Source organism: Delphinapterus leucas, chromosome 12 (genome assembly GCF_059928025.1).
Source record: "Delphinapterus leucas isolate spDelLeu-1000000601 "Yukka" chromosome 12, BTC_Dleu_Yukka2, whole genome shotgun sequence".
NCBI lineage: Eukaryota > Metazoa > Chordata > Mammalia > Artiodactyla > Monodontidae > Delphinapterus > Delphinapterus leucas.
Window position 1 is genome coordinate 81098995 of NC_143140.1, and position 16182 is coordinate 81115176.

At 44.2% G+C, this 16182-nt stretch overlaps 1 protein-coding gene across 1 annotated transcript in view; it reads left to right on the forward strand.

Annotated features, from left to right (window-relative positions):
- Window positions 1-543: 543 nt before the first annotated feature.
- IYD (iodotyrosine deiodinase) overlaps window positions 544-16182 on the forward strand; it is an 88970-nt gene continuing 73331 nt past the window's right edge. The window contains 3 exon segments of the mRNA XM_022562917.2: window positions 544-1489; window positions 12956-13147; window positions 15751-15910. Coding sequence (XP_022418625.2) covers window positions 1312-1489; window positions 12956-13147; window positions 15751-15910 — 530 coding nt within the window. The 5' untranslated portion in view covers window positions 544-1311.

Genomic DNA, 16182 nt, shown 5'->3' on the forward strand with positions numbered 1-16182 from the left:
TGTCCTCTGTGGGGTCTTGTCCTGCCTCAGACAGAATGAGGGACCCAGAGTGCTCGTCTGTCATAGCACTCATGGCACTGCATTGTAACGATCTTTAAAAATATCACAAGGTATTTATTTAGTATCTTTTTTTTTTTTTTGCGGCACGTGGGCCTCTCACTGTTGTGGCCTCTCCCGTTGCGGAGCACAGGCTCCGGACGCGCAGGCTCAGCGGCCATGGCTCACGGGCCCAGCCGCTCCACGGCATGTGGGATCTTCCCGGACCGGGGCACGAACCCGTGTCCCCTGCATCGGCAGGCGGACTCTCAACCACTGCGCCACCAGGGAAGCCCTAGTATCTATTTTTAATTAGAAAAATAAATAGCCCCTGCTAAGCCATGAAAATGAAGTTCTGATACCTGTTAAAACATAGATGAACCTTGAAGACCTTCTGTTAAGTGAAACAAGCCACTCACAAAAAGACAAATAGTCTATGATTGCACTTAGGGGTTCCTAGAATAGTCAGAATCATAGCGACAGGAAGTGGGTTAGAGGTTACCAGGGCCTGTGGGAAAAGGAAGGGGGTAGTTACTGCGTAATGATTAGAGGGTTTCCGTTTGGGACGATGAAGCAGTTTGGGGAAGAGTGGTGATGGGTGTACAACATTGTGAATGTACTTAGTGCCATTGAACCGGACCCTTAAAAAGGGCTAAGATGGTAAATTTTATATTGATATTATTATATTTTATCACAATAAAAATGTAGAAAACAATAGTTCATGCTGGTTGAAAAAAATTCAAATAATGTAGATGCATATAAGGCAAAATGTGAGTGAGAGGCCTGAGATAGGCAATCCTTCCCCGTCTCCAAAACCTCAGGACAAGATCCCAGGAGATTTGGTAATCGCTCAAAAGGGGCATGGAGATTGGTTGAGAAGGGGCCAACTCCAGGTGATTCCTAGCTTCGGGTCAGTTGAAGACTCACTGCTCTCAGAGAGAATCCACAGGAGGAGGAGTAAACACTTTCCACCACTGCTGGTAAGATCTAGTGCATTAAAGTGTTTCCTCAAATCCTGGCAATTACTGTCTAAGAATATATTGATGGAGCACACAGTTTAAAAAAGTTCACGCACCAGTGCATTCCCAGAGCCACACGGCTGTGATCTTTTCTCCTTTGCAAAGTCCTTGCAGAGTCAGCGAGTTCACTCTGTTCCTTCCCCCGGCCCCCCTCTCCTTCCTTCACTCCGTCTCCCGGCATTCCCCACTGCTGTCCCCGTTTGTTTAAATACCGGCCTCGGAAGTATTGGCCCCATTCAGAATCAGCCTCAGCGCCATGTTTCTTCTGACTTCAGTCTTGGTAGCAGTTGTCTGCCTTTTGATGGTGTGGATCTTTCAAAATGCTGATGGAGGCACCCAGAGGAGGAAGGGGGAGCCTAGAGCCAGGGCGGAGGCTCGCCCCTGGGTGGATGAAGACTTGAAAGACAGCACTGACGTCCACCAGCTGGAAGAAGGTAAAGACACTGGCCATGTTGCTTGGTTTCCAACTTCTGTATTCTTGTGATGAGGGCAAGTGGATGGTGGGGCTTCGGGAGAGGAGGAAACATAGGCAGGTCAGCTTCATTATCAGCCTCTGCCATGTAAACAAATCAGTGTGTGACAGAGACATCATTTCTCTCTGGTGGTCAGCTTGTCACCTGCTGGCGCCAAGCTCCCTTTACTCCTGGGTCCTCAGTAAAAAGCTGTTGAGGGGGCGACATCTTCCCTGGCTCCAGTCCTCTGAGGCTGCTAAAATCTTTCTGAAGGGGCACATCACAGGCTGGGGGCGGGGGCTGCGGGTTAAGTGGTCAGGTTTTGATCAAGAACTTTGGAATAAAAAAGGGGCATCTACGTAGGGGCTCGCTACCCTTCATTGCACCAGCCCTGTGGGTCACAGATAAGAGTGGCTGCTGTCCTCCAATCTGAGTGTCCAATTCAGTAGACAAGGCCATAAACAGGCAAACGACAAGAGAGTAAAACAGAGACGAACTGGGTGGAACTGATGGTAAGGTGTTTTGAGAAGGCTTGGGGGTTTGGTGGGGCAGCTAGAAAAAGGCTGAACCAGGTCTGGGGGATTACTAGGATATGAATACAAAGGTTAGGAGGCTAAGAGGAACAGGAAGCGCCTGAGTCTGGAACCCCAGGGAAAGATGGCAAGAAGATGGAAGGACTGTACTGACCAGGGGAGGGGTGAAAATGAAGTGGGGTATTGAGGGCGGGCCGGGGCATGGCTGACCTGAGAAAGAAGGGGTGATGAAGGAGGCAGGCAGGAAGGGAGACGTTCTGGAGGAGCTTTGAGTAATCTGTGTTTGAGGTTTATCTGAGGTGGTTTTGTGGGATGGATTCGACTTGGAAGAGGCTCAGTGACTCTCAGCTGGGGTAGTAATGCCTACACCCTCCCTCCCTCCAACAGAGGCCACCTGGAAGTATGTGTGTGTGTGTGTGTGTGTGTGTGTTCTAAGTTGTCCTAACCTCAGGATTGGGGGGTGGGGTATAGAGTTGGCACTCAGTGCTGGGAGCCAGCAATGCTGAATGTACTGCCCAGGAGGATGCAAATCCAGGCAGCCTCCTAGCAGGGCAGCCTCTTACTCTCCCCCACTAACCCCGAATGCCAATTATGCCAGTTGAGAACCACTTCCGTTGAATGAGCACGAGACCCACCGTGAAGCTGAGTAAGGATCTGTTCCAGTAATGATGGGCTGGGCGGTGGTGCCAGTGCGAGGCAGAGGAAGGGGTGAATTAGAGGGACGGTCAAGGAAGAACAGTAGGGTCTAGTAATAAATTAGACATGAACAGAGGGAGAAGTGGGCACGATTTGGAGACTGGAGGAATCAGAATAACAACTGTCATCAGTGGGAGCGGGAAGGGGATCCGGCTTAAAGGGGAAGCTGTTGAATGTAGTGCAGGACGTGTTGGATTCGAGAGGCTAGTGACCCATTGAAGCAGAAAGGCAGGGAGGTTTCTAGGTGAGGGATCCAGGCCATAGACACTGACTGGAGAGTCAGCAGCATAGGGGTGATGCTTGGAACTTGGAAAACTAATGAATTCATTGGGGGGTATTGCTAGAGAGAAGGCTGAGGTTAGAACTTGGCGGTGGGGGGGGGGCACCTTCAGATAAGAGGAACTGCTGGAAGGAATGGACTCAGAAAACAAGGCGTGGGAAAGGAGGGCCAGGGTAGTAATAACAAGCCCTCACATAGCGCTTCCGGTATCCAATGTCACTTTTACATACGGTGAATCATTTAGTCTTCATGACAATACAGTGAGGCGGGCACTATTATCACATCCATATTACAGATAAGGAAACTGAGGCTCAAATCGGCTAAGTCACCTGCCCAAGCAATTAGTGGTAGAGTCAGGACCCAGGCAGGCCGGCTCCAGAGTCCAGGCCTACAGGCAATTCACTAGGCTGCTTTTCCAAAAGAATGACCCAGAACAGAGGGGGCAGGAGATGGCCAGCAGGGTTAAACATTCCCTGAGAGATCAGAGGTAGTGTGTATCGAGGAAAGGCCGCTGGATTTGAAGACCCAAGAGTTTGAGGGATACAGAGGGGGTGATAAGGCTGGTGGGGAACCAGGGACCTGGGGCTGAGCCTGAAGGTTGGGAACAGAGAGCAAAGCTGTATGGCCCCCTTCTGCCTCTCCACCTAATGATTCACTTTTAATCCTCTGCCTCTCCACTCTCGCTTCCTCACACAGAGAAATGAATTGAACACATAGTGGCTGCTCGGCAGCCGTGAGCAAATCTTCCCTGAGTGCAGAGTTCACAGTCTCTTGTTGGGATTTTTGTTGTTTACATAAGTGATTCTTACTGAGGTCACACAGGCGCACAGGTGGTAGGTAAGGACTGATGTTTAAACTCAGCCTCCTCTGCCACCCAAGTCCCTGCTCTTAACCATTGGGTGGGTGGACACAGTCTCAGAGAGGATGTATAATTGGAGAAGAGAAGGGATTCCATTACCAAGGTAACATGAGATGGTGTTGATAACAGCAAATAGATACCAGATTCAAACCATTTTGAAAATTAACCATCAGGGACAAAACAGTACAATAAGTATTGTGGGCCATTCTAGTGTGAGTTAAGGAATATATGGGTGCCACTCTAGCCTCCGCCATCTCTGATTCACAAAGAATTCCTATTCGACATTCATAGATCAAGGAATCAGCCTGTGTGGGGGGACGGGGTGGGGGGAAGGGTCGGGGGTACAGAGAAGACATGCGGATTAGAAGTCAGACACAGACTTCCTCTGGGGACCAGTCACACATGGCATCCTGTTAACGCATTTCAGTTCCCTGTTTATCTGTAGCAGAGGTCTGAGGAGGAGAGATGCCTGGTATTTAATCTCAAAGTGGAAACCTCAGATCGTTTCCCTAAAATGAATGGGAGATACTGAACAAAAATTCTCTAGTCAGGGCCAGATTCATGGAAGCTCATGAAACTGGAAATAGGAGAAAAAGATACAGGAAACACATCTTATTAAGATGTGTCCATTTTAATGTTAGTGGGGATTTTCTTCACTCAGCTTCACTAGCCATCCAGAAGCTATTATTCTAACTGAAACTTTGATTGTCCCAGTGACCACTAAAAAAGCCTTTGTTAAAATTTTTATCTGGTGTGGGCAACACCTGAGAATAAAAATGTTCCCTCGGACTTGGGCAAGGACAGATTTTTATATACCCATAGGCAGCTGTTTCGAACCTGTTCATTGGATCAATGACAACACATCTCAGTAAAAGCTTAACAAGTCAACCAATCAGAGATGGACTCACTCCAGGACCAGCCCCTCTGAGGGCCAACCAGTCAACAACAGTCTCAACCAAGTAACGCTGTTCCTGCAGAGGATATCAACCCTCTCACATGCCTGGAAGTCTGCAAATGACTGAACTCCATGCTTCCCGACCAAGTGGTGTGCAAGAGCTAGCCTATGGGGCTAGCGAGAGCCAACTGATAAATGTTCAGGAAATTTGTGGGCCATTTGTTCAATTGCCAATAGCTTGAGATCGGGCCATCATGGGAGTGTTTACTCTATGGAAATTGGCAAGTGCTACAAACCAGGGCTCTTTTTTCCCTCTTCTCAGAGAGCTGGTTTACCAGCACACCACTGACAAAAACACTACGTAAGGGCAGCACTCATGACCAGCACAGTTTTCCTTTGCCCCAGGAAGCAAAAAATTCAGCTTCATCTTTGCATTTCATCATTCTTTGGCACACCTACGTGTGCATACTTCTGCATGGCTAATTTTCAAAGGCTGGTCTACCAGGGCTCCTGTAAGACATTATGGTTCTAGGACAAAGGACAGGTAAATTCAAATTCAGATGAGAGGAGGTTAGGGAAAGGAAAGGACTTGAATGGAGATGTTGTCCTTGGGATCAAGTCTGGGTGGGTTCTGCTGGGGAGAGTGAAGCTCAGTAGAGAACACTGGGGACACCGGGGACACCACGAGAGGTAAAGGGGCTCAGAAAACAAGTTCTGTCAACTTCACCTGGGATAGCGTTGCTTTCTTCAAGGCCTTTCCATCTGGACATCCGCAGACTCCCCAGCCCCCAAGCCCCCCTGCTGCTGCTAGTGAGGTAGTGGGTCTATATTGCAGTCAGGGAGTTGAATGGCTGAGAGGCCCACGTAGGAAGCAGAACGATGGCCGAGACAGTGGGAAGGAGGAGTTCTCTGAGCCGGTGTTGAGCCTTGAAGCTGCTCTCATTGCCACCTTCAGAATCTGTCTACTGTGAGAGCCGTGTCACCCTGAGCCTTATTAATACTGGTGCTCAAGCCTCCCCAAAAATTGCAGGGAGGGAACAAGGGTGACATGACACAAACTGGCCTTGTAGTTTCATAGCTGGAAAACATCTGGCCCGTTTGCAAAGATTTTGAAGTAGAACTGCAAAAACACAAAAGCAATGCCCGTAGAGATGCAGCCAGAAAAAATGCCTCTAAGCTAAACATTAAAGGATAGCCGTGGCCTAGAATTACTTGGTCATTAAACCTAATTACGGAGCAATTTAGGATTCCTTGGCATTAAAGCAGTGATAAAAGGCGTGTTGGTCTTGGTGTCAATAGCAAACCCCATGTGTGGCGGCACAGCACTTACATTAAAAGCAGACCACAGTAGCGTGCGTTTATTTTAGGATATGTGGGCTCCACAGCTTGAATGAATCCCCCAGCGTTGCTTGGCTGGTCTAGGGTGGAGGCGGGACAGCTGCGGAACAGAGGCTGTTCTCTTCCCTCTGGTGAGGGCTTATGCCTTGGGAGCAGTCAGGAGTTCAAGAGGAAGGAGAGAGCTGTGCCTTTTTTATCGGTTCACTGCCCTGAGATCCCCTGGAGCTTCTTTCCCAGCTGGCTCAGCCTGTCCCCTTTCCCCAGGCCAAGTGTAGACTTTCTGCTCTGGGAGAGGCTCCAGGAAGAGCAGCGCCCCTGTGCTCTGCTTAGATAGCCCTTCTGGACAATCCAGCCCAGTGGTGGTTGGGACCATTTGTCTGCTGTGCTCAGAGATAAGGCTGTGCTGATAAAGCTCAGGGAGCAGCCCCTTCATTCCGCTAGAGTAGGAACGCCTTCCCTGGACTTCAGCTGCTGCAGAAACGGCCGTCATGCCGCTCGGCTGCCTTTAGTTTACACAGATGCCGAAGGGACCCGAAGTTAAAGAGACCTTGCGTGCATTCGCTCCTTTTCCACTTACTGACTGCGGAGGTTGCCGGACTTCATGACAAATGGCGTGGGAGTATCACTGGTGCTGAAGTCTTTGCTGACACGTTTAATAAGGTTCGGGGTTGATACTGATGACATCTGGGTTCGGTTCAGAGTGGATTGCTAGAAAGCTGATAGCTGTTGCCACTCTCCCATCACACTTACTTCCTCAAGCCATTAGGGACCTGCTGTGTGGCATGGGGAGCTCTGCTCAACGTTACATGGCAACCTGGATGGGAAGAGCATTTGAAGGGGGGGTGGATACACGTGTGTATGGCTGAGTCACTTTGCTGTGCACCTGGAACTAGCACAACATTGTTAATTGGCTGTACTCCAATATAAAATAAAAGTTAAAAAAAATGTATACAGTGTGGGTCCCCACTGCCCCGGCTAGTAAAGCATAAAAAAAGAAGTTTCTCAGTACTAGCTATGAGCTAACTGTGGTCCCTGTTGGTATTGAGGCTGGGTTCTCAGTGTCTTTGAAGTCCCCTTTTCACGAGCGTTCCCTCTTGTCTTCTGGACATTTACTGCAGTCCTCCCTTATCCTCAGGGAATACGTTCCAAGACCCCAAGTGGATGCCTGAAACCCTAAGTTTTTTCCTGTACGTATGTACCTATGATAAACTTTAATTTAAATCAGACACAGTAAGAGAATATCCAAATTGCCAGCATCACTACTCATGTGCTTTGGGGTCATTATTAAGTAAAATCAGGGTTACTTGAACACAAGCAGTATCCTGACAGTCGACAACCGAGAGGCTACTACGTGACTAATTGGGTGGATATGACTAATTGGGTGGATACGTGGACAAAGGGATGATTCACGTGGTGGGGGGATGGAGCAGGACAGCCGTGAGATTTCATCATCTTACTCAGAATGGTGCACAATTTAAAACTTATGAATTGTTTGTTTCTTGAATTTTCGTTTCATATATTCAGAACACAGCTGGACATGGGACACTGAAACCTGAGAAAGAAAAACCTCTGATAAGGGGGGATTACGGATTACTGTATTGGGGGAAAAACCACTGATTAAGGAGTTAAGAAACCTAGGCTATAGTTCTGGCTCCATGAAGGATTGCTGCGTGGTCAGGAGAAGTTAATTGTGCCCATTCATTCCTATTTCTACTTTTGTCCCACCTTCCCCAGATGGTTCATCTCTCATCCTCTTATCTCATTAAGAAAGTGTCGGGCTTCCCTGGTGGCGCAGTGGTTGAGAGTCTGCCTGCCGATGCAGGGGACATGGGTTCGTACCCTGGTCCGGGAAGATCCCGCATGCTGCAGAGCGGCTGGGCCGCTGAGCCTGCGCAACCGGAGCCTGTGCTCTGCAACTGGAGAGGCTGCAACAGTGAGAGGCCCGTGTACCGCAAAAAAAAAAAGAAAAGTGTCAAGTGTCTTTTCTTTTTTTTTTTCAGATGTCCTTAAATCAATATAACAGTTGTAGTCAGTTGAACTACCCTTGTGGGTGTTTTTGGTAATGCGCTTCTATGGCCTTCTCATTAAAAAAAAAAAACCCTTAATTGTGAAATGTAATATGCTTACTAGAAAAGTGTATAAAAGATAGATGAATGGCTTAACAAATAATTTTAAAGTAAAAATCTATATAGTTATCACTTAGATCAAGAAATATAAATTTCCAATACTCCATAAACCCCTATATGTTCCTTCCCAGTAACAACCTCTTCCATACCCTATAGAAGTAACTATTATTTTGAATTTTATGGGAATTACTTCTTTGCTGGTCATTCTATTGGAAAATTACATATAAATTTTTTTGAGGTCTAGGATACTGTTACTTATTCCAGGGAATATTCATATTTTCACCTATCAGAAGAGCAACATTCTAACATTCTGGGGCAACTTTAATCTGAGCTCAAGGCTTACGGTTCCCTGGATCACTCACAGGATATTACCTTAGGCTCTAAGGCACCAGGGCTGGATTACTTACATTTTACTCTTACTATTGTAACATAAATCTTCAGGCCCTGGATGGCCCTGGGGGTTTGACTTTGGTCACCATCCTTTTATCTCAGCTCAGCCTCATGGCGGTTTCTAGGTAATTGGAAAATATTCTCTGGACATTTGAGTGCCAATCTACCCCTGTGGGTACTAACCTTCACCCGGATTTTGACTGTCATGTTCTACAGTCACAGATTAGCTCTTCAGTACTTAGAAGAAAATGTTCTAAATGTATTTTACTAAGGATTTTAGCTTTCTTTACTTTGGAGGTTTGGTGTAAATTACGTAAATAGCCATTACTGGAAGTGAAAATCCTTTAGTAAATGTCACAAGAATCAGAATCATAACCAAAGCATCAGTTAATCTATGGCATCAAAGTGGATTTGTACCTACTCAAAGAAGGAAGTAACAACTAATTATTTTCTATCACACAGTGGAAGGCATGGGATATACATTATATCAGGCAAATATTCATTGGCTTTTGGGTGGTTGTGAATGATGAAGATATGTGATAGCATTACATTCAGTTTTCTAAAGACACAGTTTAGGTGGTACAATAATAATTCAGGTAAGGCATACACATGCACACAAATAAACCTTAATGGTTTAAAACAATCTAAATTTGTTACTTTAATGAAAGTTAAGTGCTGGGCATTTTCAGCAGTTTTATCATCGCGGACTCTGATGATCTGTTCTTATCTAAGTAGGAGTTGCCTCCTCCTGGTGATATGGCTTCTCTGCACCGTTCCCCGTCAGGCTGAAAAACATCAGAGCAGATTTAGGAAAGTCTTCAGCCTCTGTGTAGAAGAACCATCTACTCATTAGACTCCACTGATATTTTCAGTGTCTATTTCTTGGGCAGACTTCTTGGTGAAACCTTATTTATGTGATTAAAATTCCCTGAAAAGTCCAACTCACCTCAACTCATTCTGGTTTGATGTACCGAGGTCCACTTTCTGTAGTAGCCTCTTTGGTATCTTTTGCCTCCTAGATGCTGGGAGTTGATGAAGTCCAACAACATTCAGAAATCCAAGGCTAATTCAAGATAAGCAAGGAGTATATATATATATATATATATATACACACACACACTCCATTCAAAGCATTCCTATTTTTAACACTTTTTAACTTTTTGAATACAGCATCTCAGAATTTCAGTTGAAACCTTTGTAGTTCACATTTAAATCTTTGTAGTTCAGATCGAAAGTATTGTCTGCTCATGGGTTTGAAAGGAATGAAGAAACATGCATATTCAGAGGTAGAGCTTCAGCTTCACCTATTGAATCCTCCATTGCATCTTCATCTTCTGTAAGATCTTGAGCTACAGATGATGGGTTTCCACAGCTCTCTGAACAGGAAGGAAATGGGGGAAACCAGAAGTGGCAGAAGCAGGCAGGTGTAAAGGTAACTTTGCTGTAGGTAAATTGAACAGATTTTTTTCTTATGGTTAATATTTTTGTATCTTGTTTAAGAAATCCTTCTTCTCTACAGGGTCATGAATATAGTCTCCTATATTCTTTTCTAAAAGCTTCAAAAATTAGTCTTTCATAATTAGAACTGTGGTGAGAACAGGCAATATTCATTAATTTTCAATATCTGATGGAAGAGTTTCAATGTTTCACCACTAACTATGTAGTTGGTTCTGGATTGTTTTGGTGTTTTCCCCCATAGTTAGACTTTATCAGGTTAAGAAAGTTCCTTTCTACCCCAATTTACTAAGAGATGAATGCCAAATTTTATCAGACACCTTGTCTGCATTACAGCGATTATTAGCTTGTGAATGTAACAAACAACATTGCTTTTCTCATGTTGAGTTAACCTTGTATTCCTGGGGTAATCCCAACTTGGCCGAAGTGTATTGTTTTTTTATATATTGTTGAATTCTGTTTACTAATATTTTGGTTAGGACTTTCTGCATCTATATTTATGAGAAAGTTGAGCCTGTAGCTTTTCTTTCTTTTAATGTCCTAGTCAGGCTTGGTAGCAAGTGTGCGCTAGTCTTATAGAATGAGTGGGCGGCCGATGTGTCCCCTATTTCTATTCTTGGGAAGAGTTGGAGAAAAGTTAGCAATAATTGTTCTGTGAGTGTTTGGTGGAACTCCCTCATGAAGCCATCCGGGCCTCTTCCTAAGGGAATCTTTCTTTTTCCTCTGGCTGATTTTAAGATTTTATATTTGATTATAAAAGGCGCGGGCTTCTTTTCTGTTATACTGCGTGGGATTTACTGGGCCTCTTGAAGCTGTAGATCTGGCATTTTTCATCAGGTTTTCGTATCAGATATTCTCTTTCAAATATGGTCTCTGCCCCATCCTCTTTCGCATCTCCTGCTGTCACTATCATGACATATATTAGAACATTCTCGCTCTGCTTTATTTTTTCTTGATCGTTCTTTTATGTTTTCTGTCTTTTGGTCTTTCCTTGCTCTAGTCTAGATATTTTCTTCTGAGTTGTCTTCAGTTCATTAATTCTTTCTTTAGGTATGTCTAACCTGCTATTAAACCCACCCACCAAGTTCTTAATTCTATTATTTTATTTTTCAGTTCTAAAAGTTCTATTTTAAAATATGCTCTGTGTCACTTTTCATCTTTTCCTGTACCCTACAGATTTATATACGTTTGTCTTTTCTTTTTCCCCTCTAAACCTAGTAATCATAGTTGTTTTATCTTTTGAGTCTGATAATTCCAATATTTGGAGAATTTGGTGTCTGACTCTATTTTTAAAAACCTATTCTGCTGTTTCTTGCTCAAGATATTCTTTTTGTGTGTCTGGTTGTCTTTTATGTGTTGCTGGTAATTTTACTTAAAATTATTTATATGTTGGCATTTGCTTCTGCTGGGTAATGGGGGTATTTTCAGGCAGGACCACACTATTCCAAGTTCAAGTTTGAGGCAGGACCCATCAAAATGTTATAAACTCTTGGGGGCTGATTGATTTATTTATGGCCGTGCCATGCAGCATGAGTGATCATTAGTTCCCTGACCAGGGATGGAAACCATGTCCCCTGAAATGTAAGTGCAGTCTTAACCACTGAACCACCAGGAAAGTCCCTGATTTATTTATGATTCTTAGTTTTTCTAAGGATGTAGTCTTGGGGTCCCAGCTTGTTAGACTTCTTATCATATATGGACCTGGGCTTTGATTTCTGTCCCTCTGGATCCCTGAAAATATAAAAATAAAAATTCAAATATATTGGGATTGGCAGATGTTATCAGGGCAAATGCAGCTTCTGTGCTTATTTACCTCCGCAGGATCATATTTTCCCTTCACTTTTGGCCTGGGAATTTCTTACTATGCTGTCAGTAACTTAATGATTTTAAAACGGCTTTATAAAAAATTATTTATTTCAAGATCTTAGTGGTTTTCAGGGGACTTCCCTGGTGGTCCAGTGGTTAAGACTCCATGTTTCCACTGCAGGGGGCATGAGTTCGGGGAACTAAGATCTGGCCAAAAAAAAAAAAAAAGATCTTAGCGGTTTTCAGCCAACGGAGATTGTTTCAAATAAGTTAGTTCACCATTAACAGAAATTTACATTTTTCATCTTTATGTACGTAAAAGTTTTCTTTTTCTTGATTTATAACCAGTCTGGGCTTTGAAGGACAGTCAAGATCAGAGTTTAAGGATTCTGTAGACCTATTTTTCTCATTTTTTCTTGATGTTTTTGAGCTTATAACCTTACAGATATTTTGAGAACTTTATTTCCTTCTCCCCAGTGACCACCTTGTGACTATAAGGGAGTAAAACAATTTTCTCTGGCTGAGATCACCACTCCCCCATAATAAAAACAGATTAACAAGAGAAAAACAAACAGAAGTTTAATAACATGTATATCTCTTGTGTACATGGGAGAGACCCAGGAAAACTGAGTAACTCCCCCAAACAGCCTTAGCCACCACCTTAATCCATCTTCAGATAAAGACAGAAGAAAGGCATTGGGGACTGGGGAGACCCAGTTAGGGGAGGTTGTCAGGAAAAGCAGAGCAAACAAGGGTAAGATTGTTACAGAGATTTAAGTCCACACCTCTGTTGACAAGAGTTTCTTGTGATTTAGAATCATCCTTCTCTTCCTGGTACAGAGGGGGAAACACTTCCAAATAGAGATTTCCTTAATGTAAATGTCTCTTACAAAAGGGTGCCTTCTACTCGGGTTTTCAGAACTTCTCCTGTGTCTGTGTTTCCTAAAAATAGTCAACTCAAAACAATTCTTATGCTAAAGGCACATATTTTGGGGGAGGGGCATATTGCACTCCCCTTCACGACCAAGAGAGATCCTCTAATTTGCTGTCTACCTTGTTCTTACTGGCAGACGCTGACGACTGGCAAGTGTCAGAGGAAGAGGTGGAACACATCCCATTCTCCCACACCCGGTATCCTGAGAAGGAAATGCTTAAGAGATCCCAGGAATTTTATGAACTTCTCAATAAGAGACGGTCTGTTAGATTCATAAGTAATGAGCAAGTCCCAATGGAAGTGATTGATAATGTCATCAAAGCAGCAGGTCTGTAAGTGCACAGTGGGTCTTTGAGAACATCCGCTGCAAGTGACAATAGTGGAGCAATGTTGAAGTTCAAACACAGGGAATAAAGCCTGGAATGATACGTTTACCTGTAAAGTCTTACCCAGGTGCTGACTGACTGCCAGGCACAAGACGATTTCCACTTTCTACAAACTTTTTTTTTTTTTCTGCGGTACGCAGGCCTCTCACTGTTGTGGCCTCTCCCGTTGCGGAGCACAGGCTCCGGATGCGCAGGCTCAGTGGCCATGGCTCACGGGCCCAGCCGCTCTGTGGCACGTGGGATCCTCCCGGACCGGGGCACGAACCCGTGTCCCCTGCATCGGCAGGTGGACTCTCAACCACTGTGCCACCAAGGAAGCCCTCTACAAATTTTTAACTATTACAGACTTCTCGGGAGCAGATGTGACAACAGTTCAAAGCTTCTGAAATTATTCAACATTATAAAATTTTTGAAGAATGAAAATTTCTGAACACATTATTATACATCAGAAAAGAAACATCCTTACTTTCGCCTCCTCTTAAAACACACACACACACACACACACACACACACACTCACTCACTCACATTTATACATTTCTCTTTTGGGAACCGAATTTCTTATATTACACACCATGATGCTCTAGTACTGTATTGTAATGAACTAGCAAAATTTACTCATGTGAATTCGCAAAGTAAATCAAAGCAAGGCAAACATTTTCCCCCCTCTTTTGCTTTTTATTTATTTACTTATTTGTCTGCTTTGGGTCTTAGTTGCAGCTCACGGGATCTTCATTGCAGGGTGCAAAATATTTTGTTGCCGTGAGTGGGCTCAGTTGTGGCACTGGGGCTCAGTAGTTGCAGCACGCGGGCTTAGTTGCCCCACAGCATATGGGATCTTAGTTCCATGACCAGGGATCAAACCCACATCCCCTGCATTGGAAGGCGGATTCTTAACCCCTGGACCACCAGGGAAGTCCCTCAAATGCATTTTCAATGTAAATTAATATCTATTCCCAGAGGAATAGATAAGAATTATAGAAAAAGGGAGAGGAGATATGAGAAAGCCCCCTATTTGAGAGTCTCCTCTGATTGGATTCTAATTCCTATATAAATCACATTTAAGTTCATTTGCAGAAATTATTGCATGACTATTATAAACCCATTGCCCAAATTAAAAGGAAGTAAGAATAATACAGTTCATTTCAGTTAAGAACACAAATACACTAGATTGGAGAGTCCTTTATCTAACTAATAGCAGTTACTAAATTTCTTCTGTGTATACATCTGTATCTAAATATGTGGGTGTGTGCATATGACATTCAGAGAGGTTTGGCATAATTGAAAACATTAAGGGGCAATTTATTTCTTGTGTTTGGTGACACCAATATTTAGTGAACAGATGACGTGTACAAAGTGAACTGGAATCCCTCTGTTCAGAAATTTGGGCTTTATGTTTAGATTTGACTTGTATTTCACAGTTCAATCATACCCTCTCTACCACGGGGACTGGTGGATGAAAAACTCATCAAGGCTGGCAGGCCTGAGACCCCTCCTGTAGAGTTTATGCCATTGAACTACTCACTAGGAAGAAAGAAATACTTGCTTCTGAAACATACCACCAGTGGGTCACCGTGGTCTACTTCTAGAAACAGCCATTTCTAGGACAGAGGGGTGACACCCAGATCAGGAGCTGGGCCAGCCCATGACTGGAATCTTTTTTTAAAAAATATTTATTTATTTATTTATTTTGGCTGTGCCAGGTCTTAGTTGTGGCATGTGGGATCTTTAGTTGTGGCATGTGAACTCTTAGTTGCAGCATGCATGTCGGATCTAGTTCCCCTACTAGGGATCGAACCCACCTGCATTGGGAGCACAGGGTCTTACCGACGGGACCACCAGGGAACTGCTGCTGGCTGGAATCTTAAAGGGAACTTAAGCTCCTTGGGTTCCATGATGCACTATGAAGCTTTGTCCGGGATATTGGGACTGATCCAAGGGTGGGCTGAGGTTTCCCAAAACCTGTGAGAGCTGGAAGACACTCTGCTGTGTGTCTGAGTGCCCAGAGCCAAGAGTTCTCATGTGTTCACAACAGGGCCACAAACCCCACAGTGCCACACTCAGAGCTTTGATATAGGCACTAAACAATTTATAGTTCAGTTGCCTTTTGGAGATCCTTTTGAAACCATTTGCCATTTAAATGTTGCCATTTCCAATAAACTTCCTGACTTGATCATTTTTCAAGAATATCAAAACAAACAGCATTTTGGAGGCTTTTGGCCGTCAGAGCTTCCCATCTGTGTCCCCTTATTGGTCACAGAGTAGTGCCTAGGGATGTTTTCTCCCATATGATTAGAGAAGCAGTGATAAATTCCCCAAACCTAGGAACTACTGGCTTTGATCTCAGTTAGTTGGTTTGGAGACCCTGACAGAGATGCTGAACAAAATGGGCCTGGCAGCAACATCCCAGAGGCTACCGCCAGGCATTTTGTGTGTCAGGTGATCTAACTTCATTTTGAGCAACTATGAGTTACGTTTATTCTTAATTAACAGACTCAGATTTTTCTTGCAGTTTTAATTTCTGATTTTAATTTAATGGGTGATAGGAACAGCCCCAAGTGGGGCCCACACAGAGCCCTGGACCTTTGTGGTTGTGAAGGACCCAGACGTGAAGCATAAGATTCGGGAGATCGTTGAGGAGGAAGAGGAAATAAACTACTTGAAGAGGATGGGACCTCAATGGGTTTCAGACCTGAAGAAACTGAGGTACAAAAGTGGGTAGAATTAGGCTTGTTTGGTTTGGCTTCCTAAAATGAAATAACTATGACTTCAGTTTTCTGGTTTTGTTTTAGGTGTTAAAAAGTTTCATTTTACCTGTGGAAGAAATAATGGAAATTAACTGAGGCCTCACCGCTGAATTGCCTTGAGCACACGTATTGCACAGGGGTGAGGGATGCCGACTGGAATCCCATCTGGGTTCACATCTTAGCTCTGGTTTTCCAGTTGCAAGACCTTAGGCATTTGCTTACTCCCTCTAA